Here is a 26,958-nt window from a genome sequence, read left to right as displayed (position 1 = left end):
CCAGCTGCTAATGCCCAGGAAACACAGAACTGGCTTGCTGTTTATTTCAACTGTATTCATGTGCTGTGTTGCATGACAGGCTTTCTGACATCTGCCCAACAGCCTCACACTTCCTACAGCATCACCCCAGGTGCTTAGTCACTTCATGTGACTCACTGCACAAGCCAGTGACAGTTGTGTGTTTTCCCTGACACTGATAACTTGTACAGACACAAGTAAGCATGCCAGTGAAAACACCTGCAAGCCGTACCTTATCATCATCGCTTCTATGACTCGTTGGACTCTGTTGCTTCATCTGAGCAGTCTTACCTCTTAGTCAAGTAGAGGCAAAACAGTGCATTTGGAAAAACGACTCAGTGCGGACCCAGAACCACAGGCAAACTGCAACCAGCAGCAGAACGCTGGGTTTCTTCAAGCTTATGATGGCACCCTGGAACAGACTACGTAAATTTGCGCTGCTAATCGTGAACACAGGTTTTGTGTGTTATCTTGTGCACTTACTGCAAAATCAAAGAAAGGTAACACTTAATTCTTTGGAAGTTAATCCTCGATTTCTGAATCAAGAAAAAAACATCCTTCAGAGACTGGACCATTTGGACTGGAGCGTTCATAACCTCTGTAAGTAAAATGCCATGCTGCTTAACTTTTTGAGGGTTAGATATCTAGATATCCTGAAGGATAAAATAAATAGATAGCAGTGATAATGTTTGTTTGAGTTTCCCTGAACACCTGTGAGTAGGGTTTTTTTGTTGGACTTCCCCCCACCCTTTTTTCTTGTAATCTCGAAAAAGATTTAATAGTTTCTCTACTTACACATAAAACAATAATGCCTTTCAGAGTCATCATGGTGGGTTTTTTGCATAACATGCAAAACAAGCCTGGACAGCTTCTGACCCTGAACTTCTAGAAGCGTTAAGCAATTTTAAGGTGATTGTACCAGTGTACTAATATCAGGCAGCTATTATTATTTTGTTTGCCATATCATTATTTTGTTTGACATGAAAAGCTATTTTTGAGAGGAACGGGAAATGTCCCATTTCCTCAGCCGCTGCTGTGTGGGTGAGCAACAAGGGGAACTGTATCTCACTCTGTCTTTTTCCTCTGTGTGCCTTGATCACAAACACAACAGAGTTGCTGTGGGGAAAAGACAATGAACTCTGCACCACCTGCTCAACTGGAGTGTGTTCCTAAGCAGTATTAGCTGAAATCTGTTAGCAGGGCTGTTTCTCTCATCCCTTGACAGTGAAAGACCAACAGCATCCCAGCAGATGTACTTGTATATGAGCCATATTAATTTAGAAAGAGCTTTTCCTTTCTCACAGGGAGGTTTGTGGATTTTTACCTTGTTTTCAGGTATCTGTTGTAGATTGGATTGTTGGGAAGTGGGCACAACAGAGCCATCTGAATAAGGGCTGAAGAATCCACTTCTCTGTTTCCTTTGTACCCCTTCATTTCTCTTTTTCATGTTGTTTGAACCTCATCACCTCACAGCAGTCGTAGGAGGGCTACAGCAGCCAGAACTCTGCTGGCTGACATTGATTTGACTGTCACGTTGTCCACATCTCACATTACAGCTGCTATGTAGAACGGAAGAAGCCTGAAACTAGGTGTTTGAAATGGCACTTAGGGCACCCTTGAATGTGGTGATCAATCTTCCCTATGCAGCTTGGTCAAGTTTAATATCCCATATCCCAAGCACCAATATCCCATAATGTCACTGTTATTGCTGACAACGTCTTCAGTGGCAGCTGCTCTCACGGACATCAATAGTGAGACACTTTTTAAAGTTATTGTAGAGCCATTTGAAAGAAAGCTGAAGTCTTCACTTCAATACTTAGTCACAGAATCACATAATAGTTGAGGTTGGAAGGTACCTCTGGAGATGGTCCGTCTTACTAATTCCCCTGCTTGAAGCATGATTAGCTAGAGCAGGTTGTCCAGGACATCATCCGGTTGAGGTCTGAATATCTCTAGGGATGGAGAGTTAACAACCTATCTGGTTTACCTGTTCCAGTTTTTTGTCACTCCAGCAGTTAAAAAAGAAAATTAAAAAAATCTTATGTTTAAACGGTATTCCCTGTATTTCAGTTTGTGCCCACTGCCTCTTGTCCTTTCACTGGACACCAGGAAGAGATTCTTCTGTCTTTGGTAGCCCTCCTTGTAAGATATTTATATGCATCAATAGTACACACACATCCCTCCTAGGTCTTCTCAGGTTCTTTCAGTTTCTCCTTGTAAAATAGATGCTCTAGCCTCATGGTCATCTTAGTGGCTCTTTGTAGGATTTGCTCTAGTACGTCCATGTCTCTCTTGTACTGGGGAGCCCAGAAGTGGACACAGTACTCCAGGTGTGGCCTCACCAGTGCTGAGCAGAGGGGAAGGATCACCTTCCTTGACCTGCTGGAAATGCTCTTAATGCAGCCCAGGGTACTGTTGGCTCATGTTCAGCTTGGTGTCCACCCACCAGGACCCCCAGGTCCTTTTCAGCAAAGCTGCTTTTCATCTGGTGCTGGTCCATGGGGTCCTGCCCATTTCGAACTTCATGAGGTTCCTGTTGGCCTATTTTCTCCAGCCTCCTCAGATCCCTCTGAATGGCAGCAGGACTTTCTGGTGTGTCAGCCATTCCTTGCAGTTTGGTATCATACACAGACTAAATGTGGGTGCACTTTGCCCCATTTTAGAGGTCATCATGACCATATTAAAATAGTAATGAAACCAGTATTGACTCCTGGGGTACACCACTAGTGACTGGTCTCTGTCTTGACTTTGTGCCACTGGTCACAACCTTTTGATTTTGGAAGTTCAGTTCCCCTTGCTATCTGCTTGCTATCTACTTGCAAGTCGTGTACTCCCTCATCTTGTGCGTGAGGATGTTGTGAGGCAGTGTCAGAAGTCCTCCTTGAGTTTAGACAATATCCAGTCCTCACCCCTCATTCACCAACACAGTAATTTAATTGTAGAAAGCTTTAACTCACACAGGTTTTCTGTGCCTTTTTTATATGGCACAGTCCAATACTGTGAACTTAACAAGAGCTTGAGAAATTAGGATTCACCCTGTTCAAAGCTTTCTGGCAGAGCAGAAGTCAAAACTGAAAACAAGCTTTTCAGAAGGTGCTACGAAGGACTCATTTATTGTATGATAAGAGCAACATGTCCTAAACAATCTCACAAAGGCTATCTGACACAATATTGTGAGAGATTAGGGTTCACACTGTTCAAATCTTTCTGAGAAGAAATCAAAAGATTCCTGTAAGCTTATCAAAGGAGATGGCAAAGAGCTCATTTACTGTATTTACCTTCAAGATAAATATGGTATCAACAACCTGACATGGATGAGAACCCCATTATGGATCATTAATACATTAATGTAACACAAGCATAACATCATAAAGATGATTTGGGCCTGAGTTAACAATTTGTGTGTTGCCTCTACTCCCAGATTTCTCCATTGACGCCAGTGTAGTGTCCCTTGTTCTGCACTTGCGCAATTAAGAGCAGAATCTGATGCAGGGTATTGTGAAATGATGTTTAAAAACTCTTCTTTTGTAGGAGGGAGGGTCTGATGCTACTCTTATGTGAGTATCAATATAGCTGTAACTTCATGGGTCTCTTGACCTGCAGTGTCATAAGTAGAATTTGGCTCAGTTAAAATGAAGGAGAGTGTTCTCAATTGCTGCTATAATCAACACTCTTCTATTTTCAATCAGCAAAATCAGTGGAAGCATTCCATGAAAATATAAACCAAATAGAACATCATCTGAAACTGCAAGTGAACTCCAAGTCACACAAAGCTGAAGTTCGCAAAGCTGATAATGCAAAGGAGAAAAACACGATTGTACACCGTTTACTGTACCCAGACTCACCTTTGTTCAAACAGTGGGGTGCAGATTTAAGGGAAGAGGAGCAAACTGTTGCACAGAATCTCTTCTTAAGTTATGGATATAATGTTTATCTCAGTGACCATCTACCTCTGGATCGACCTATCAGAGACACCAGATCTCCCAGGTGCAGTATAAGCCCTCTATATTCACAAGGAGACATGAAATAAAAAGGAAAGGGATCCACATTGCTTTGGGCTGAGTTAAAATGATCTATTAATAGATATCAATTTGTGCTGTTTGTTTAGTTGGGTGGTTTTTTTTCTGTAATTCTCTTCCAGATCTTTTTCAGACTTGCAATACTCCAAAGACTGTGAAAAGAAGTCACAGTGCAGAAAAGTCACTTAAGAAAAAGAATATAAACTTAACATTATAAGTGATACAGGACTTCTAACTGTCAGTAAAAAGCAGGAAAACAAACCATAATATTCAGAAGATATGATACCTTCTGGTCTGTTTGCATTCTGTTGAAGCCCCAAGGGAGGACATCTGAAGCATGCTTTCTCTTATTTTTACATCGTCTTATGTAAGCCTCTTATATGCTGAGATATCCAAAGTGGTTTTAAACACACACGCACCCCTTTGGAAAACTCTGGAAATGCAATCAATGAATAAGTAAATGCCTATATTGTTAAAAAGTACAGAGGTTTACAAAATGCCTGGTTTTCTTAGCTATGCTGCAGATCGTAAGTGGGGGATACCTATACTGCTTAGTAAAAGATGATTAGATATAAAACAGGAGAGTTGGCTGGAACTAATTATGGGCCAATGAGTCCCATGAAGGGTGAGGCAAGATTCAGCACCTGAGCTGAATCCCTGGCGCTTTATCTTTAGTATTATAGGCGCAACCTCCATGGACTGGTGACCTTGTGAGCTTCCTTACAGCCTTATTTGCTCTGTTTCCCTCTGAAGTTATCAAAGAGTCTGAGGATTAACTACATGGAAAATATAGTGGGGCAAACAACTAAAGGATTAAGATGTAGGTAAGCAGTCCACTTCATAAGAGGAAGCTTAAGGGATTTTTCCAGAATTTAGCTGGTTCTTGAAGCCAATAAATAGTATTTTTTAAGCAGACTGGTGGTACTATGGGAGCTGATATAAGTAACCATTAAAAAACCTCATTAGGAACAAGTATCTGTTAAAAAAGCAAGTGCTTTTTTTGACTATATAGTATGATGAGGTATATGATCTCTTGCAAAAGATGAGTAAGCTTTACAGGAACGAACTGGTATAAACATGGAAGAACGTCACAGATATACTGCAAGCCTACACCTTTGTACTTATGATCACTCGTACTAAATTTGATGGCGCATTTCAGAAAAGGATGTGGAGGTCAGAGAGGATTGCAAACTGGGCGTGAGTTGACAATGTCACACTTGGGGAAAGGGGAGTTGTCTTACTGGCAGCCCTCTGGAAGATGTAAAGAGCAGGTTTTGCACCTGGGTCCTAATTGGTGGTGGTCCACTTGGGTGGAGCTGGTTCCAGCTGGAACCATTGCTGGTTCCAAGGGAGCAATAATTTGCCCTTGACTGTGGGTGTCTGAGGGGCAGTGTGGCAGAGAAGGAGAAGGTCAAGGGAGGTGGACCTTGTGCAGTGGTGAGACAGTCTTCCTGAGGCAGCCCCAAGCTGAACGATCCCCCCCTCTGCTGGGGGATAGTTTTGGAGAACTATCTGGAGCAGCCACCACAGAGGTGGCTGGAGGAAGTGCGTGATGAGTCTGCATGGTCCCAAAGAATGGGTGTGGTGCCTGGCACCCTTCTACTTGGCATCATAAAGAAATACAAATACATCATAAAGATATATTTGCACGGACCACTTTTTGCAGATATACACTCAGGCTCTTGTGCTAAAGGCTAATGAAGCTAATGGAGAAATTCCAATAAAAATGCATTCCATTTGTGCACAGCTGCCGCTGTAGAGGTCTACCTGGAGCATGAGCCTGTCTTGTGGAGAGCTGCATTATGTAGCTACCCAACTCCTGCGATCTGAGTATTGCTTTCATGCTTTTCTAAGGGGAGAGAATGATCATGCCTGAGAATCCAGCTATGCTCTGTTTTCTGCTCTAGAGAGAGTTAGTGCTTAGCACTATATAGAAGACCCAGTCCTCAACATCTGCCCAGTTGCCAAGATATTAATTAGCAGAGCTGACAAGTATCCCAAATAGAGAGTTAAAAAAAAAATAATCTTTTGACTGTAAGCAAGAGTTCCAGAAGTGTTCAAACAGCACAAAACAAGCTTCTTACAGTACTGGGAACAATTTATTCTGGGGTAGCATGGAGTTCCACAGGTCTGGTTTACTCTGTAAGAAGGATTTCTTAAACACTTAAGAATTTCTAAAGAGATCCCTTGTCCAAGGGAATCCTTCTCACATATCGGTTTCTAAGTATAGCTAGACCTACTTTGTTCTTCTTCATTGCATATACAAAGGGATTATTATCTAATTTGCTTTTGCCTGATGTCAAGTTTGTTCAATGTCATCTCCTGTAAACGCAAAAAGCTAAAATTCACTCATATATCCACTGCCTCGTAAGATCCACATATATCCACAGCCTCATCACTGGCTGAGTTAACTGTATTCTTTAGTTTCAATATTTTATAACTGTTTTGGATTGAGAAACAGTAATTGTTCTTCTTGTTTAAACAGAAATTTTAACTATGCCCCAATGGTTTATATACATACATAATGCAACTCAAATGAATAATGAAACTTGGATTTGGGAATTCCTTTTCTTCCACTCTTATGCTGATTTTCACTATATGTTTTAAGTCCAGCATCCCCATTCTGCCTTCTTGCAGCTGCCTTGCTCTCTGACTTTCTTTAGAAACTGTGCTAAAGTTGTTTGTGTTCTATTACAGCTGTAAAATGAAAACATATCCAAAAGACCTTCCAACACTCAGCGTTGTGCTTATATTCATGAATGAAGCATTGTCAGTTATCTTACGTGCAATTACTAGTATCATTAACCGAACACCTTCTCATTTATTGAAAGAAATCATCTTGGTAGATGATTACAGTTCAAATGGTAAGTGACCCAGACAAGGCAGGAGTCTTGCTAATTTATGCCATTATTGCGTTTAATGAATGTTGGTGGCCTTTTGGGTGACCACAGAGTAGACAGCTCAAAATTAAGAAGTAAATTGAGTACAGAAAAAAACCAAACACTTCAATCGTCTGAAAAAATGTCATCTAATAAGGAACAGGGTTATGTTTTTCAAATATGTGAAAAAGTTAAAATTTGAAGTGGGAGAGTATCATTACTGGCTCATTATGCACAGTACCGAAGTAAGGGTGTGCTATGAAAACTATCTCTGTAGGTATCTGAAATAACTCATTGAAGAGTGGTGTCTTGGGTTGTGGAAAATACTCCCAGGGGAAGCAGTGGGTGCATTATTGCTCTTAAAATTGAGCTGAGCAAAGCACTGTAAAATCATCTGTAAGAAACAGTCATGCCCCTGATCTTAAGGGTGCCCTTGGTTTTTTGCACTGCCTGATGAGATGTTCGATTTCTCATTTTGCTAAGGCTTTGAGGTTGCTAGAAAAACATGTCCATTTGGGTGGAGCAAGAGTTTAAATGAATTTCCCAAACGAGGCTAAGAGGTCCCAACTTTCTATTCCTTCTCCTTGACACTAGTTTTTCCTTTGTTGAGGGAGTTGGCATGCCTACAGCTCTTATGAGAGCATTTCACATTTTCTCTTTTCCTTTCCATGCGGTAGAAAATACACTCAGAAATTACTGCATTAAGACAGCTAATTGGTTGCTGTTATGGCACAAAATGTCTGAAGTTTCTACATATTGACATATTTGTGTACAGTTTAGAAGCCATACAATAGCACTATATGTAAATGAAATTTAGGTACTTAATTGAACTCCTGGAATGAAAGCTGGTTTTAAAAATAAGCCTCTTGAATTCATGATTACCTGAATAACTCTACCCGTTCTATTGCAAAGAACAAACCGGTTTTCAGTCTGGAACTGGGACAAGCTAGGAAGCCATCACCTGCATAATCTTTTCCATTTCTTAATATTGATTAAAATAGTTTTTTTGATCATTAAAATATGGGGGCTGGTTTTAGATGATCTGAAAGGAACTTTGGAAACACACATCAAAAATTACAATGCAAAGCATCCTGGACTGCTGAAGATCATCAGACATCAGGAAACAAAAGGTCTAACACAAGCCCGGATTTCTGGCTGGGAGGCATCAACTGCAGATGTTGTTGCAATTTTGGATGCCCATATTGAAGTGAACATGGCATGGTAAGACTATGAAGACTGGGGGGGGGGAAACTGGGGAAAGATAAGGTCAGGTTTTTTAGGCATAACGGCAGTTGGGGTCCAGCAAAAAGACTCTCTCTGACAGATTCCAATACCCTCTGACCAGGTTCCTTTGGATGTTTCACATGAGGAGGGTTTAATGTTTTAATACTAAATTTACTTATTTGAAGATACATGGGATTTTGGTTTAGAAGAGTGATACACCAATCTACTGAAATCACAACACAAGCACAATATAGAGGTTGCATATACAGTTGAATCGTAATACAACAGGATTCACATTACCACTTTCTCTATGCTCACTGTCCAAATACTGGGAAAGTTGCCGGGAAAGAATACATGGGTTAAAGCCAACTCAAGTGTTCTCTTCAAAGTTAATTTTTCTGAGTATTCAGTTTTTACCCTCTAAGTTGGGCTGAGCCACATACACACTTCCCCTGTGTTGGTCTGGCTGGCTCAGAAAGGTAATACTTTCTATTAATCATTTTAGGAAGGCCATGCAGATAACCAGTGGACCCACTCAATTGATACTGCCATTTTTCTGCAACAAAGGCCACTCTTTGGTCCCATTGGTGTTGGGATAATTTCAGCTTCTTTTACAATAGCTGTGGTCATTCCCTAGTTCTTCTCCAGCTTCATGAGCACATCATCCTTGCCTGTCTTCCCTGAGCCTTCCTCTATCGTAGGGGTTCATTGATGAGTCACACCCCTTCCCTCATAGAGCAGCTGTGCCATCAAGGCACAGGGGAAAGATGGTGAATGATAAACCTCATGGTTTACGGCATGCCTCAGGATCTCCTTCCTTTTCCCTTCTTGTCTATTCATGCAGATAGTGAAGACTGTGGAGCACTTAGGAAACAGACCCAGGTAACAATTAACCCAGCAAGTTAAGCGTGGAACTTAAGGTTGTTTTGATTAGTGACAGTCAAAATGCAGAAGCAGCCTAATGGAAGGGAGAATTGTGCCATGGCATTAGCAATTTGGGTTACTATCACTCCAAAGCTGGCATAGAGCTTTTTGTAGGGGCCAAAGTCAATGGCTTAAAGTAGCTAATCCAGTTTTAGAAGCAGTGGTAAAGTTTAGTGCTGTTCATTAAATTCCCACTTTTTCAAGCCAAATAGACTCTGTTTGTTAACTTTGGTAGGGCTGAACCTATTCTGTCTCGACTGAAAGAAGATCGTACTGTGATAGTATCACCGGTATTTGACAACATTCGTTTTGCTGACTTTGAGCTCCTTCAGTATGGAGTGGCTGCCGATGGATTTGACTGGGCACTCTGGTGCCTCTATGAAGATTTACCAGCTGAGTGGTATGCTCTGAAAGATGAAACGGCTCCAATCCAGTAAGTATGAATAGTGTCTGAGAGTGAGCCAAGATACGTGATATCCAACATAGAGCTAGCAGAGGGAAGATGTTTCATAGGTGGTGGGATAGATACCTTCAAAGCACACTATATCTAGATAGTTGTTTTGGAAGTGTGAGTTCTTTAACAGCTCTGAAAATCTCAGTACAGCAGTTGCAAGGTTGTATTCCAGAATCTGCCCCGTGCTGATCCTGCTGTTGGATTTTCAGGCAATCCCCAAGTCATTGATTTTTCTGTCTTATGTTCCTTAGCTAGTAGTGTGGTAGCAATATTTATTGACTGTACAAGATGAATTGTGGCCCTTCTCCATGCTTGTCCAACAATATGGAGTGAATCTCACAACTTTGCTGGACAGTTGCATGCCTGAGCTGTGAGGACTCAAACAGATTCAAGTTGTACAGTTCTTTCTTTGGAGATGCTGCAGTGACATATGATTACAGTGATCTTGGGCAGCCTTTTTCAACCCTTATCACTTTGTATCTCACAAAAGCGAGAAAAAGACATGAACACAATGCACACAGGCATTATACCTAAAGCGACCCCTTACTGCTAGGCTTAGGATCCAATATATCTGCTTCTGTTCCTGAGACCTTCCTTAGTTGCTCAGATTAGTTGATGTATTCAACACAAGATGGTTGCTGGTACTATGATACCAGCAACTATCTTGTGCTGAATATATAGACTTATTTGTTTCCTTGTTCTACAAGGATGCCAGATGTTGTTGACTATCCCTTAGCCATCAACCAATATGAAAAAGAAACCCTTAAAAGAGATGTGATATAGTAATCATTCTTTTCTAGTCCTATCTTATTTTATTGGGTTTATGTGGCAGGGTTTTGGTAGTGGGGGAGGCTGCAGGAGTGGCTTCTGTAAGAAGACCTGAGGGGTTGCCCGCATGTTGAATGCAGCCTGTTCCAGCTGGCTCCTAAATGTACACGGTGCTGGCCAAAGCTGAGCCAACCAGCAACGCTGGTGTTGCTTCTGCAACAACATATTTGAAATAGGGTAAAAAATGCTGCGCAGTAGCTGTGGGTGAGAGGAATGAGGAAGAAATATGAGAGAAACGGCCCTGAAGAAGGAGGTGGAGAAGGTGGTCCAGGTGATGGAGCAGAGATTTCCCTGCAGCCTGTGGAGAAGACCATGATGAAGCATATTGCCCCCCTGCAGCATGTGGAGGACCATGCCAGCCAGATATCCACATGGCAGCCTGTGGAGGACCATGCCAGAGCAGATATTGACATGACAGCCGATGGAGGACCCCAGAGTGGTGTGGATATCCACACTGCAGCCCACAGAGGACCCCGCATCAGAGCAGGTGGATATGCCCTGAAGGAAGATGCAATCTGTGGAAAGCCCATGTTGGAGCAGGCTCCGGGCAGGAGCTGCAGCCTGTGGAGAAAAGCTCAGACAGGAGCAGGTTTTCTGGTGAGAACTGCAGCCTGTGTGGGACCCATGCTGGAACAGTCTTCTCCTGAGTAACGGTACCCAGTAGAAAAGGACCCATTCTGGAGCAGTTCTTGAAGAACTGCATCCCGTAGGACCCCACACTACAGCAGGAAGAAGTGTGAGGAGGAAAGAGTGGCAGAGATGAAGTGTTATGAACTGACTAGAACCCCCATTTTCCATCCCCATGCCCTGCTTAGGGCAGGGGGAGGAGGTAGAAGAGTCAGGAATGAAGTCGAACCTGGAAAGAAGGGGGAATGGAGGGAAGGTGGTTTAAATTTGGTTTTGTCTCTCTCGCTACCGTCCTTCAGTTTTAATTGGCAATAAAGTAGTATTCCCCTAATTGAGTCTACTTGGCTCGTGATGGTAACTGCTCACCAACCTCCTGATCCTTATCTTAATTGATGAGGTTTTTCATCTTATTTTCCCCTTTCTTGCTGAGAAGAGGGAACGAGAGAGTGGCTTCCTGGGCACCTGGTGGCAGCCAGCCAAGGTTAACCCACCATCCTTATTTATATAAAGGGCTTTAAAATTTACTGTGTAGATCCTGAGGATGAAAAGTGCTGTGAAAACATTTGAAAATAATGTCCTGTGCTTGTCAGATGAGATGGCAGTTTTCTTCATTTGTATACCACTACACGTGGTAGACAAGCGTTGGAGATAAGGCTGCACAGACCCCTAGATAAAGAACTATGGGTGAGATTGGCACCTGTATGTGTTTAAAGCATTATATAGTGTGTGTTAATGGTTTGGGCAGGAGAATGGAATGAAAACAAGCCAAATGCAGGTTAAAGAATGTTTCATGGTGGGGTGTCCACAATTCTCAGACCAGGGAAAATAGAAGTGGGTTTGGTCAGAGAATGGGTACATCAGAAAAGCACCAAATTCCTTTTCAGTCCCCTTTCCCCCGCCCCTAGGATGGATTAATCTACAATGGAACTGGTCCTGACAGACAGTCATCTCATCTTTTTCAAAACCTCAGTTGACAGTGATTCCAAAATTTCCATTGGCAAAGGGCTTTAGTGTTTAAGTTTCCGTAATGTTAGGTAAGATTTCATAATGTCCAACTTAATTCTTCCTTGCTACAGTTTAATCTGATTTCTTTCTTCTTGTTTTAAACATGTGAAAATTGTCATTACATCGTCTGTCAAAATAGATCTAATTATTTAAAAAGCACCAAATAATGCTCTTTTGGCCATTGATCAAGTTTATTTGCTGTCATCTTGAGTCTTTAATGTTGTTCCACATGTCCTGAATTAAATCTGTTTTTCTTGGATACAATTGGAATCCTTCTGGAAGTTCAAGATGTGATTGATGGCTAATTGACTTTATTTCAATCATTGTCGCTTCTTTATAATTTTACTTGTTTGGTTCTCCAGAAGCCCATCTATAATGGGGATTCTTGCTGCAGATAGGAAATTTCTGGGTGAGATTGGTGTACTGGACAGTGGAATGTACATATATGGAGGAGAAAATGTGGAACTTGGCCTGAGGGTAAGCCTATTTTTTCATTTTTTTCTGAAAGACAGTGAAAATTAGTATGTGATTTTTTTTTGAAAGCACTCAGGCTGCTGCTTATTGTCCAAAGCATGGGTTAATATTTTAGAACAACTCGGGTTTATTTTGGGTACCAAAGAGGAGCGATAGATTTCCAGAAGTGTTTAAAGCTCATCAGCAGGCTTTTGTTGATACTTCTTAAGGATCTTGACTTCTGACACAAAAACCTAATTCAGTGAGGAAATACGGAATCTTGCAAGATGTGGTTCTCTGCAGAAATTTAAGCTATACGCATCTTGGCTCAGCGGATGAAAAAACATAAACTCAAGCTAAATGAAGTTATGTGTTGGGGGGAAAAAACCCAAACAAACCAAAAGCAGAAAGAGGTCTTTCTGCCCTAAAAAGTATGTGTTCTTCAGTTTTGGATGTCTTCAAATCAAGAATGGAGGCTTTTTTTCCCCCTTTTTGTTTTTCTTCTAGAATAGTTTTATCTGGAGTGTCTTTAGTCATTAAGGAACATTTGGGAGCACTAAAAATTCTATTGATAACTATTTTTTTAAAAGTAATGGTTGTTGGAGATATTCTGGAAGACCTGAGAAGAAAAAAAATGTAAAAAAAAATAAAATTGTTGTCCTACCATACTTTTTCTTCTTTATAGAGATGTGAGAAATATAAACATGTTAGGAGGACTTAAATGTCTAGGAGAAAAGGGTTTGATTTTTCTCTGTAAATATGAAAAAGAGGGGCTTTGAAAGAAGTCAAGAACTAGTTTCAAAACAAACATGAGCAGGAGTTACTTCATTCTTCCAACAGCAGACCAGCCCAACAGGCCAGGAGCAGAGCTCCTTCCAAATGTATTGTGGGTCTTAAAAGCTTGCAGTCATTTTTGGGGAGACTGAACAGTTATGGAAGAAAAACCTACTCAGAGTTAAAAAAAAAGTGAATCACAAGAATATGCAGAAAATCCTCTGACCTCAAAATAATTGGGGGTTGTTAGAGATAACATACGTACTTGGCTTGTTCTTAACCCTCCCCAGGAATAAGTTTGCAGTCACAGTGGGATACAGAATACTGGGCTAGATATATTGTTGGTCCAGTATGGGCATTTCTCATCTCACACAACTTTTTATTTTTGGTTCTGATATCTAGTACTAAGCACATAAAAGATAACACAGACAATGTAATTTTTTCTGAACAAATGTCAAATAAGTCTAGGGTTTTTTTCTGTAACAGGGTAGCATGCTTTATGCAAAAAAGAAAACCAACGTTATTTAGGAGAAACATGAGGAATAAACAGCTATGGAGGTGTAGGCTGGGGGACACATTCAGCTGGAAAAGAACTGGGAGTAACAAACTTTGTATGAGTCAACATGGCCATGCAGCTGGATGGGAAATGATGGCATTGATGATCCTTCTCTTCTACCACCAAGTTCTCTTCTGGAGTTGCGTTTTGAGTTCTGGGACCATACATCAGGAAATATATGAAGTGATTGAATAATCTGAAGGAAAGGAAAGAGAACAAATAGAGTTCTGGCAATATGTGACATTATAGTAAAAATAGGCCTAAACAAGGGGGTTTGATTTGTAGAAAAGACAATCAAGAGGAAATATAACAACTGTCTTCCAAACATGCTAAATGCTATGTTAAACAAAGCCACTGCTTGTGAGGCACCACACCGAGTCACGCGGATGTACTAACTTGGGTGATACTTTACTGGAGATGTTGAGACATTTCTCCATTACTTACTCACGGTAGACATGGCCAAAGACCCCGTCTTCATATTCAGTTTATGAGACAGAAATGTCACATCATCACCTCATGTCTTGTGAGGCAGGTTGTGAATTAATATTTCAGTTCTGTTGCTTGAAAAAACATTTAAATTTTATTCCTTATTGCTCTGCACTGTTCACAGTGGTGGCAATGTATGTCTATTCTATTCTTATTTACATAAATGCTGGAGGTGAAAATAATGGAGAATCGGTTCAGTTAAAACACAAAACTGCTCTGAAAATTTATTGTAAAAATAGTATTAAAAATCTGTTTTTATCCATCTTGAGGGTTCCTTGTGTCAAACATGCTTGGTTAGCAAGCAAGCATCCTCTCATCTTTTTATTTAGCCAGCTGCCAGTCCTGGAAAATTTAATGTGAGCATGTGAAAGACATAATGGAGCACTGTGTGGTGATCCCTAAACTAGGACAATAAATCTACGTTGTGCAGTGCCCTGTGGACTTGCCAGCTTGAATTCAGTTCTGCGTAGCCTGCTTGCCTTTTGTAGAGCTTCCACGCTTACACTGGTTCATGTACAGTCAAGTTGGGTGTGTTTGTTCTGGACCTTCTGTACTTTTGAAGCATTGGTTGTGGGCTACTTAGGTATCTTTCTGAATTCCATGTAGACATTTTCCAGGAATCCGCTGGATTTTTTCTTTCTCTTGAGTTTTCCCTAATGTGTAAGATTTTGCAGGACCAGTTTTGCTCTTGCTGTGTCCTGGGCAATGTCACTGCTTCTTAAGGATTTAGGCCCATAACCACCACATTATCTAGTAGTCTATCTCCTAGTGAGATTGGTTGGAGGTATGTACCAGTTTGTCTTGGTGCATCTATGTAACTGATCTGAGTGCCTTGGCATAGGAAACTGGTGAGCAGTTTTGTTAATGGTAAAAAAAAAAGAAGAAAGAACATGCCTTTAGTTTCCTGGACCTATGTTATAGGGCTACACACAGTAAAAATGAAAGGTATTGAAAAATTATATTCATTCACTCAGGCCAGGAAATAAAGCTTTGAATGTTGAGGGCATGCCGGTTCATCTGGTGAAGGTGTGGGGGGAACAGAAATGGGAGCACTTCAACAGAAAGTACAAATAATTTGAATAAATAGGCTTTACTACAAAGTGTTTTCTTGACCTAGGCCTGGCAGTGTGGAGGTAGAGTAGAGGTACTGCCCTGTTCAAGAGTCGGTCATGTGGAAAGAGCTCACAAGCCTTACTTGCTGAATCTGAACGTCGCAATGAAGCGCAATGCCTTGCGTGTCGCTGAAGTGTGGATGGATGACTACAAGTACATGGTCTACTTTGCATGGAATCTTCCAATTGAGGTGACAGGGTTTCTCTGTTGTTTCAAATTGGAATCCAGAGTCTAGAATAAGAGCATATGGTCACACGCAAAAAAGGCACAGTGTGGTTATAAAACTCATTGTGAAAAAAAATATTAATATTGATATATTAATAGTTATTTATATATATGGCACCCAAGAGCCATGATCATAGATATGTTCCTCTTCAGCTTAGACCAAGAGCTGATGCCTAGCTTAAAGAATATAAAATTAAATTGTTTAACATGTATTTTAACTTTTTTAGGGAAAGTAGGGAGTATTTTATCTAGAATATTCTTAAATTTGCATGAAAAAACATGTCCTTAGTGATCTGGGTGTCCCTTTTCAATAAGCAAAATCGAACTTTAAACAGAGAATTCAATTACTTTTCATCACATACTCTACGACTTTTATTAAGTGAGCTGTCCTCCCTGCAGCCCAAAGTTCTGCTTTTTTTTTTTTTTTTTTTTTTTTTTTTTTTTCTGGAAGAAAAAGGGGAAAGTCTTATAGCATCCTTGGAAGGCTGAAAAATGGTAATACCAGGGAATTAAGAACTTTCTTTTAGTAACAGTAATCTAAGTTCTTTAAATGACAGGGTTTTTTCTCCTTTCGATTAACTTCAGTACTTCTGAATATGGTTTTAATTTTTCTCCTGCACAAACTATTGAAGACACTGGAAGTGTCAGGACCAGGTCTTTTGAGTATTGGTAACTTCAGTTAATAAAAAAAAAAAAAAAAGTATGAATTTTCCCAGCCTGTATTTCAGTGGATTTATGAATCTTTCTTTAACAAAGGAAGAATAGCCTCCCACCTTCTTGTGTTTTCTTGCATAGGTATTAAAGAAACTAAAATATACAGTGATGTAGTGTAAAATCAGAACAATACACTTCCCCATTAATTAACTTTTACAGTAAATATTTGGAATTTTTCATTGGAAAATGCTAGTCATCCAAAACTGGTTTGCCTATTTGAAATTCCTGACCTAACTTCTTCAGGTCACAGACTGCTTTTAGTGAACTGCTTAAAGACAGGGTGTAAGTTCCTGTTTGACTGACCTCTGTCAAACATTCCTGCTGGAGCCGTTACATTTTGTATGACAAGTTACACAGTCTTGGAAAGAATAGTTTGAATCTTGATTGCTCCCATATGAGATGTGTGTCACAGCCAACAGACTATTGGTCCAACGAAGGTTGGTAACAAGCTGTGTCTTATTTTTCACTTTGAGCTGGATTCTTTTTGTCAGTATGAAATAGGAAAATTACTTCTCAGCCATATCTAACTTTGATATTCTTTATATTTACCAAGTTATGTTAGTTTTTCAGTAATTTATTGACACTTCTAGGCAAAATGTTCTCAAATTCTGAAGTTTAGAAAATATACAGTTGGGTTTTTTTTAAATTAACTTTAAAATATATTTTTAAGGTTACAAATAGGTAATACGGAGAAATCTCAGGTCACCTTAATGTTCTGGAATTAAATATGGTATTCTTGCAGAATCCTGGAATAGACTTTGGAGATGTTTCTTCCAGAAAACAGCTAAGGAAAAAACTGAACTGTAAAGGCTTTGACTGGTACATAAAAAACATTTACCCTAATTTAGTATTTCTTCCCAACATTGTTGGCTATGGAACAGTAAGTATTGAGTCTATTTTTTTAAATATGGAACAATTCATTAGCTCTACTGCTACGCAGAATGGTGAACACTGTTTTGCTGATTATGATATATTTTCCTAGAAAATTAAAGAAGACTTTTACATGTCTTTCTAGAGAGTAAAGTTTTCTAAAATCTTTTCCATATTTCATTGTCAGCCTAGAACTTCTAAACTGTGTTTAGTGTGTGTGTGTATTGATAGGAGCACAATAGTAGTTTGTGCTTAACACGCATTTCTTTACTGCATGCAAAACTCATCTATTGACCAACAAGAATGGATCGATATCTTCTTGTAAGGGCCTGAATTTTTCAATGGAATAGCATGGATTTTTTTTCTGTAGAGATTATCAGGATAATTTGGAAAGCATGCAGACAAGAATCAAGATAGCATGTAATACATTGGAAGTCAGGCCACTATTTGCAAAAGAGAGAAATCATCAGGCTGCAGTGGCTTCTTAATATAGGTAGACATTTTCTAGACCTAAGCTTGTGTACCTTGCTGGAGCTGGACAGTAGTACTCACCTGTTTGGAGTTGTGTGGTGATGTCTGACATGGTTGCTACATGGCACGATGTTGATGAGTCTTTGAAGGACCTTAGATTTGCTTTTGACTTTTGCAGTGTTGAATCATTTCTACAAAAGTAAGCTAGAGATTTATTTTCTAAACCTACATTGTATCTTCCACTTCATGATTTAATGCAGAGCTCAGAGTAAAGTAGCCTTGCTCTCAGGACAGTTTCTAAAATTAGTGGTGAGAAGCTGAAAACAGGATTGCTGTTCCTCACGGTAAATTTCCTGGTTTATTCTGCAGATGAAAAACACATTGAAAGAAGACATCTGTATTGATCAAGGCCCCGTCCCTGGAAACACGCCAATTATGTATCCTTGTCATGCATACTCATCACAGGTAATGAAAAGTGATCGGATCTTCACATGTGAGCTGTTTCTAACTGTTCCTTTCAAGCCTCCACAGGGCCACGAATTAGGCACTTCAAAACTATTATCTCCGTACTATCTAAAGGGGAATATTAATCTTTATTTAATTAAATTCTACTCCCCAATGAGCAGGTTCCCATGGAGATCTAAGTGCATTAAACTAAGGCTTTTGGTTTAGCCTTGCAAAAAATTGTGAGACCTCATGTTGATACTGACTAATCTTGATGATTAACAGAAGATCACTGGGATGAACGGGAGAGAGGTGGAGCTCTTCCTCACACCTCACTGCCTGTTCTTCCAGTAGGAGGGAAGCTAAGGGTTATCATTCAATCTTGCTTTTTATCATTTGAAAGCAGAAAGATGTTGTATAGGGTCAAATTCATCCTGGTTTAATTACTGAGAGGTCAGTGGATGCTGATATCTCTCTGTAACAGTTTTGGAACTGTATGCCATCATCTGCCGATGATATTTCCCTGATATCTCAATTCACTGACAGTGGTGTCACCTTCTCTTTTAGCACATCTTTTATCACAGCACTGGAGAAATGTATGTAGGAGGTTTACGTGCCAGACGGAATACAGCTGATAGATGCCTAATAGACCCTGGGAATGGGGACCTGCCAGTTTTAGAGCAATGTGACACAGCTGTGAATAAAAGTCTGAACTTGCACTGGGATTTTACGCAGGTAGGTAGATTTCTGTACCCCCACGTTTCAATAAGCTTTCCCATTATAATGAATCCTTAGACACTTCCCTTGCAAAGCAGTGTGCTTCTGAATAATGTTGCCTCAATTTCAAGACTTGCAGGTGCCACTGCAAGAGTGATAGTGAAGGTGATTGAGTCTTCAGGGATGTGTGATGTTAAGAATGAGGGGATGGCCACACAACTGAAGCTGAGTTACCAGAATTTAACCAGTTCTCACTGTCTGTCTGGGTGGAATCAGCTGGTTTAAGCCTTTTACTTAAAGGCTTAAGCCTTTTAATTTTCACCTGGGCTGACTGAAAACACTCAGTTACCACGGTTTAGCTCACAGGCAGGGAATGTGCAAGCCTAGGTGCCTCTGTTACTTTTGAGGATCTGACTATATATTGTGAACTCTCTCTACTACCTGTCTCCCCAGCCTTCTCATGGGACTTGTTGTTCTTAGGGAGAAAGCTGGTTGATGCCTCATGCTGCTCACTGTTTGGTAAAGCATCTGAGCACGGAAAACCTTGTTGGAGATCAGGTTAGGTCCATCCTTTCAAAGCTCAGGTCACAGCTGGCGATTAGAGCTTTGTGCCATGTTCACTCATCTCCATTTGTGCAGAATTTATGCCAGCTGATGCTGACATGCTTAAGATCTCAAGTGATACTTTCCTATTCTCTGTTCAGCACCTCTGAATACAGAATATGGTAATGCTAGCTTAGTCGGATAGTCTAAGACAGATAACTGCCATGTTGCTGGGGCAGATTAAACAGGCAGCAGTGATAATGATGGAGGGAGAGGTGGGAAAGGAAGCCGTGCAGCTTCTCTCCTCTCTGTACAGCAGTTCAAACCTTATTAGCTTTCTGTAATTAATAACTAATTATTTTTACATGTAACGTATGGGCCTGTTTACTGTATCCTTCTCTCAGTGAAAAACGAAGCAGGAGACAAACCTTGTGAGAGAGTGGCAGAGAATAGAGGAGTTGAACTAGTAAAAGGGCTTCTGTGACAAGCACCAAATAGTATAAACATGCATGGCCTCCAGAAATCCTGCTGACACAGGCTTTCCTTTATCTTTAGTCTGGTCTGTAACCACAAACCTTAGAAAAAGGTGCAGGTATGTTTCTGGAAGGTTTAGACCCACCTTAAAAGTAAACCTTCAGTTCCTTATTCACATCAAGCATTATCATAGTGAAACAACTAGCTGTCTGAAGCAGCTGAGTAAGATTCTGTTTGTTCTGGAGCCCAACCCTTTAGGAAAATCCTCATTTCCAGCATGATAAATTGACTTAAACACACCCCACCTCATTCACAATAGCTGGTACTGAAATATTGACTTGGAGATAAGACATGAATACTCCTACCTGTTATTAGCTCTCTTCTTTCAAAACAGGATACGGTATTAAAATTTACTAAAATGATTTTTTGAACTTCAAGAAAACTCAAACCCACAAAAAGCATCCACCCCTCATGCCCCAAACTCCAAAAAACAGACACAAACTAAACCCCGAAATATATTTTATATGCCTTGGAGAGTTCCATAAGCTGTCGTGTGTCATTAGCCTGAGGAAAATGCAAGGTTTTTCTTTCAGGTCATTGACCTACTAGTGTTTCTCAGACACATCCATAGAGGCCAAGAAGATTTCTTCCTGACTGAGCACTAAGTTTATAAGCCCTCAGCTTCTCTCATATTGCTTTTCCTTTTGTAGGGATCAGCTGTAATCAACAGGGGCACTAAAAGATGCCTTGAAATCACAGCAGACAATCCAGTTTCATACAGACTCGTAATGCGGACCTGCACAGGACAAAGGTGGAATATCCAACACACAGTTAAGGACTGGGGAAGGACGGAAGACTGGGAACAGAAGACATAGCACTCAAAGCATTGACTAGAGGAGATTTTTCCTTGAAAATTGCTACATTCATAATGCAGCCCTGAAAGCGGTTATCTCAGGAGTTTGTTTACATGGGATTTTACAATGTAGTAGTTATTGCAAGAGTTATGACCAACTCACACAAACTTGCATTCTTAGGGGCATCACCCCCACTGAGTTTCCTCAGTTAGGAGAGGAATTGTCTTTGCTGTCTTTTAGTATCACCAGAGAGAAGCAGTTACATCTAAGAGTGTCTCAGCCCACCGGAGTTCCTTATGAACTTCCTTTTGAAGTGCCTTTCTCTGCTCATTAATGAAAGACCGGTGTAAGGTCTCTAACTTTCTAACTTTGGCATGTTGGTTAGATATGGAAATTCACAACAAATGAAAGTGGGTCTGACTTTCTCTTGTACACAGACTTTATCTCAGGCTGAATTTGACTATTTGCCTTGTGTCATATGGATAATGCAAAACTTCTTGCCAAGATGCACTTATGCTAGTGGGTGAAATGAAATACATCCTTGTTCTTCTGCCCCTATAATTTGCCTGGACATGATTCAGTTTCTCAGTAAAGTTTATTAGATTCAGCAGTGTGCCACACTAAGGCTATTTTATGTTTACCTATGTGAAGTTCATTTGTGCCAGCCAGCTGCCAGCATGGATAGGATGCAGTCAAGCCCTTGGAAACAAAGGGATTCAACTCAACAGTTTCCACAAACCAATACGAGGCCAATGCAGTAGCATATGTCTGTCAAAGAAACGGTAAAATACAGCATGAGTTGTTAATGGGAGGCAACTTCCAGGCAGATGCAATACGAATTATTGCAGAATTATGGTTAGGTGGAACTGGCTGTCCTACTTAGAGAAACCACTCCTAGGATATATGCTTATTTGTTAAAGAGAACTCCTTTAAAATAAACTCATTGAAACTATATAGACTTCCAGCCCAAAGTCATTTTGTTATCAAAAGGGTGCCAAGCATTTTATCTGAATAGAAAGTGTATTCAGGGTTTGTCTGAATATTTGTTTGAACATAATCCAATGTGATTTGTGGTTTCCTTTGTAATTTCTCTGTAAACTTGATGTGAACAATCTGGCCCTGATATTCAGGACTGGAATTGGACAAGCTCTTCTGAAAGACAGTCCTTGTTAGATATGAAAATTCACAAGAAATGAAAGGGGGTCAGACTTTCTCTTGTACACAGAGTTTATCTCAGGCTGAATTGGACTATTCGAATTGGACTGACTAAAGACAGTCCTTGGGGTCTGAATTTTTCTTTTCTGGAAACTGTATCTTATAAATGCCACATTTTAAGCAGGTTGGATTTAAATTTCTAAAGTTGATTTTTATTCCCATCTCCTGGGTCAAAGCCAAAAACATTGAAGAAAGGGGAATATGTGCTCTGGTTTTTTTCTGTCTTCAACAGTATGTCTTACAACAGTCAAAGGACTAACATTTTGGCAAGCACAATGAAGACAGTGAGAATTTTGCCAGTACAAATGAAATTATAATCTGGCCTACTGGTGACGATGAATAAAAAGTGTTTATGTAATAATTTTTCCATCTTAATATGCCACTTCAATAGAACATAATGGACATTTGAACAATTTTGTTTTGAATTTAGAGTTTGAAAAACATCAAAATATTCCAGAGTGACCTCTAGTTATAGACAGGGGTCAAAAAAATGTTTTGATTCATCTCAAGTATGAATTTTTAAAATTTCCTGAAACCCCTCCACAAATATGACTTTTGGGCTAATTCTGTAATGAGGAAAGATAGTAGCCGTAACAGAAAAACTCAATTTTCAAGCTAGCGCTTTTTGGTGATGCTTGATGAGATATAAATAACAACTCAATGTTTTTGGTGCTACAGTAGTAATATATTGCTCTCACTAGTAATCCTTTTGGACTTGGAAATTCACTGCATGATGAAGCCACTGATGGGTGATTCCTCAGCAAGTCAGCAGTAGAGGTAGGACTCTGCTGCCATGGTGTGTCATGAGAAGGCAGCTGTGGCTGCAGCACAGCATAAAAAGGGATCTCTTCTTGACGTGAAAACTAATAACTAGCCAAACTTTCAGAAATGCAGAAAATCACCTCAGCTTCTGCAAAATGATGAGAGTACCACAACATCATGCGCTGAAGACAGGTAGTGAACAACATAATGGGCAGGAGTTTTAATGGAGCTGCATAAAAAACTGCAAAGGAATGGGACCTTAATTTGGAGCTAATACAAAACCAAAGGACCAAGGTACATGCTATGGTGTAGAAAGGCCCTAGGGGCCTCTGCAGAAAAGTTAGGGCTTTTGCCCTAACTCCTTGGTTCTGTGCTCAAGCAAGCTTGGCTTTGCTGCGTGTGCAACAGGAATCCACCTTGAGAGGAAGAATTAGGAGAGGAAAAAAGATTTTTTTTTTCTTTGGTGTCTATTGAAATGGGGTAAAATAGCCAGTTCGGAGAGAAAAACTATTTAAGGCACTATTAATTGTCAATCTCTTTAAGGGGAAACTAAATCTGAGAAGAGACAGAATCATTTAATCTGTCAGAGGGGGATTTGTTTAGTTCCGATAAAATCATGTCTGATTGAACCGTGATAATTATTAAGATAATATCCTCCCCATCTGCTTTCATTCACATTTTCTTGCCTGACTTCTCTAAATGTAAATTTACTGCCTCATTCTCCTCCCTCTTTGTGAAACTAACCCTTCTGAAGCTTTAACCATATGTATTCAAGTGGGGTATCGCACTCCACTTGCATTGAGAGCAATCCAGTCAGGACCAGTGGGAACCTTTAACCAAATGATCATTTAAAATTTATCTGTCCTGTGTTGAAAGCAAGAGCAGCTTATTAGGGACAGGAAAATTTGGCAGAAAAATAATTATTTTCATGAAGTTAGATGATTTACTACTGGTTTCACCTGTTTGCCATTACGTCTGTCCCCGTAACAGCACAATTTTTCCATTCCCACACCAGACACAAGTAACTCACTTTGTTCTCTGGTTTGATTTGATATTCGTGAGCTTTATTAATCTTATTTAAGCAACAATGTACCTGTTTTCCTGCACACATCTTCCAGCACAGTGTGGGTTTTGGGTTTGGTTTTTTTTTTTTTTCTGCTACATAACCTATAAATGCATGTTATTTGAAATATTCAGCAGACTGGGAGCCTTTTTCCCTTCTGCTGAGAGATCCAGGAGAGGTGAGGACACTCACCAGTTTGACAGTTAATTGCCAGCACTGAGGACTAGAAGGCAGAGCTGCTCAGTCAGCCACCTAGTGAACTACGCAAGCCTGAAGACTCCCAGCCAGTAGAGGGTCCATCAATCACACAGGGTCGATCAGGGCCGTGTCCTGCCCCTCACGCCTGGGAAGCGTGGCACTGGGGCTTTGCATGGAGCTTCAAGCTTGGAACCATGTACTGACAGTGCTTCAGCCTTCAGCTTAACTCCCTGAAGCAAATGGGATTTCAGCAACTGGTTTGTAACTCCCCAATACTGGTAAATTCTGTCTACTCAGCTATGGTAGCTATCAGTCATGTTTGTAATCTCAGATTAGATTTCAAGCTAGTCTTTTCTGATTTTTGGGAGACTCGCTGGTACTTCCAAGCATGGTTTTCCATCTGTTCCCTGTGAATTTACTTGCAGTCCCTAGTACTCCCAAACTCTCCTCCCAGACAAGGCAAATTGGTACCTTACAGCGTGTCTGTTTGCCTGCAGAATTCCCCAGAAATGTGCCATCTGCTGCTAAGTGCCCCAAGCAACAATGACAACGGCAGCAGCTTTGAAGCAAAACCACGATTACTTGAGCCCTACTGTGGTAGAAACACACGGCTCTGATTTCAGTATCATGACAGCCGTTTGCTTTTAATACCACGTGTACTTCTGTTACAGTGGTTCAAAGGAGATTGGCAAATGTAGGTCAGTTTTTTGTGGATTATTTAACAGAAATTCTCACTGTAGTTGTTATTTATGCAAGCGTTAGTATTCAAATCTAGGAACAGCATGGTGTAATAAATAGCACACATCACAAAAACACTACTTTTTTGAGAAAAAGGAGTTTGATAAAGGGGAAATACCTGTCTTAGACAACTTTGGAAAGGTATTAGTCAATTCGCCATATTTCAGGGAAAAGAGATGCAGCATGCATAGAACATAGAAGGCTCTACACTGACAGCCACATCCAAAAACCACTGAGACAAATATATACAAACCTATGACGCAAGAAAACTGCGTGGTAGCTTCCACATCACAGGGTTGCCCAAGTCTGCTTCTGCATCTCCTTTAGCCTTCGAATTTCTGTGTGTCTGCTGTCTTTTTTGTGGGATGTGTGCACGTGCCATTGCCTGGATGAAGTGAGCCTGGCTCATTCTTCACCCCCACTGGAAATGGTCCTTAATGTGTTCAGCTCAGTCTGCATCAAGTGCCATATTTCTGGGACTGCTATGCTTCTGGCATGCGAGTCAGTTGATATAAGTAATAGCATACTGTGCTGCAATCCGCTGTATAATTACACACTTAATTAGATTCACAGTTTGTTACCTATGTCACACTGTGACAGGGCTTGTGGCTCTTGAGGAGGGAAAAAAATTCTTCTAGTTATAACTTAGAAAATCAACATGAGGGTTGATTTTCTCCCTGAAGGTGTAAGTTACTTTTAGAAAAACCTGTAGAACAGATCAAAGCTCAAGTAATCACTGTTTATTAAATATCTGTGGTTAACACCCCCAATTAAAAGCATGCCTTTGGGCTTTCAAGGAAAAAGCCTTGAGAACAAGGTGATGGTGGCACACACATACTGCTGTGCTATAAGCAAAGAGGAAATTTCATTGTGTGAGTTCCAGGGTAGAGCTGCCTGTTTTTTATTTATTTATACATCAGTATGCTGGAATACATAGAAATGCATATCTGTGCTAAGCTTTCTCAGGCTTTTTGTGCTTTAATTGTGGTACTTCATTACTCAATAATGGTCTACTTTCACTTGAGGGTCCTCTCTGTTTTTATGCTTTAATTAAATCTGGGATAACACCATTTTTTTTTTAGAAACCATTAAGAATATTGAGGGAGGAAAAAAAAATAGAAAATAATATGCAGCAAGAGTGAAAACAAGAAATACTGCCAGACAGAAGTAGTGGACAAACTAGAGAAGATTGGCTGTCCTTTCTGCCATACCTAGGCTGCTTCTAATTAGTTATAGCTGCCTTAGACACAATTGGTAGTGGGCAGAAAACGGTTATTCTTCACTTAGAAACTTTAGGTATTTTTTCAACTTGAGAGGAGAACTGGAAGGTAAAAATGACAAAAAGAATTGTTACAAGCTTGGCATTTAAAGATTTTCTGCAAAAGAGTTTTGAAAAAGATTGTGTCATTCATTCAAAATAGTTCACTCTAAATTTAACATAAATCAAAATTAAACTATTAAAACAAGTTCAAAATAAAACTGAAACATTTTGTGCTAATATATCAAGTCAGGCATTTTCAATTTGCTGGAATTTTCTTCTGTTTTTATTCCAAAAACCAAGACAAAAATGGCTGACTGCAAGAAGTCTACTTATTTCAGTATAAATTCAGATCAGCAGGTGTTTTTTTTTTAAAAAAGAACAACAAACAACAACAAAAAACCCCAAGAAAACCAACACCTTTGACAAAGATTTTCCAACCAGCCCAAGTGCAAAATACGGTATTACCTTGCGGAATATAATTGAAGTTTGCTTAAGTGTGGTACAATAAATGGCAGACTATAATTTCAATGACGCCTCTATTTCCTAGGTATTTATTATCATTCATCCCTCCTGAACTCATGCTAGAATTCCACTTCTGGTGCCTTGGGTAAGGTTCATCCAACAAACAATATTATCTTCTGTGATAAGTTACTAGTTGGTTCAATACTCTCTATGATTGCATTTTATCTTGCTATACAGACAAAAGTATATAATGTTTGAGTTTTTAACAAAAATGTTTCCTAAGGAGGTTTTAAAACCATTATTCACATCAAATTCCATAGTAGCACTGAGCTAATTGCTAAATATTTTAGCTACTGGCTTCAGCAACCAATGTCTACAAAAATACTTTTAAGATTAATTTTATCAAGTGGACTGGTTATCTATCTCTTAATCCTTTCATCCTTTACCCCATTCTTTTTTCCACATAATTATTCCTAGACCTCTTAGATGCTTTAAAAAGGAAAAGCAGTTGTTCTGTGAGAAACGTAATCAGCTCTTTCTAGTTGCTGAAGATGACATGAGGTTTAATTTTCTGTGTTTATTAAATA

At 39.9% G+C, this 26,958-nt stretch overlaps 1 protein-coding gene across 1 annotated transcript; it reads left to right on the top strand.

The window, feature by feature from the left end:
- GALNT8 (polypeptide N-acetylgalactosaminyltransferase 8) lies at positions 1-21,781 on the top strand. Its single transcript, XM_055809353.1, has 11 exons — positions 1-618; positions 3,708-4,005; positions 6,735-6,901; positions 7,954-8,137; positions 9,300-9,497; positions 12,341-12,455; positions 15,365-15,550; positions 17,042-17,179; positions 18,010-18,105; positions 18,652-18,819; positions 20,529-21,781. The coding sequence occupies exons 1-11, from the start codon at positions 420-422 to the stop codon at positions 20,691-20,693; spliced, it is 1,914 nt and encodes a 637-aa protein (XP_055665328.1). The 5' UTR covers positions 1-419; the 3' UTR covers positions 20,694-21,781.
- The last annotated feature ends 5,177 nt before the right edge of the window (positions 21,782-26,958 follow it).

The sequence above is a fragment of the Falco peregrinus genome, chromosome 6 (genome assembly GCF_023634155.1).
Source record: "Falco peregrinus isolate bFalPer1 chromosome 6, bFalPer1.pri, whole genome shotgun sequence".
Taxonomy (NCBI): Eukaryota; Metazoa; Chordata; class Aves; order Falconiformes; family Falconidae; genus Falco; species Falco peregrinus.
This window is presented reverse-complemented; position numbering and strand designations above follow the sequence as displayed.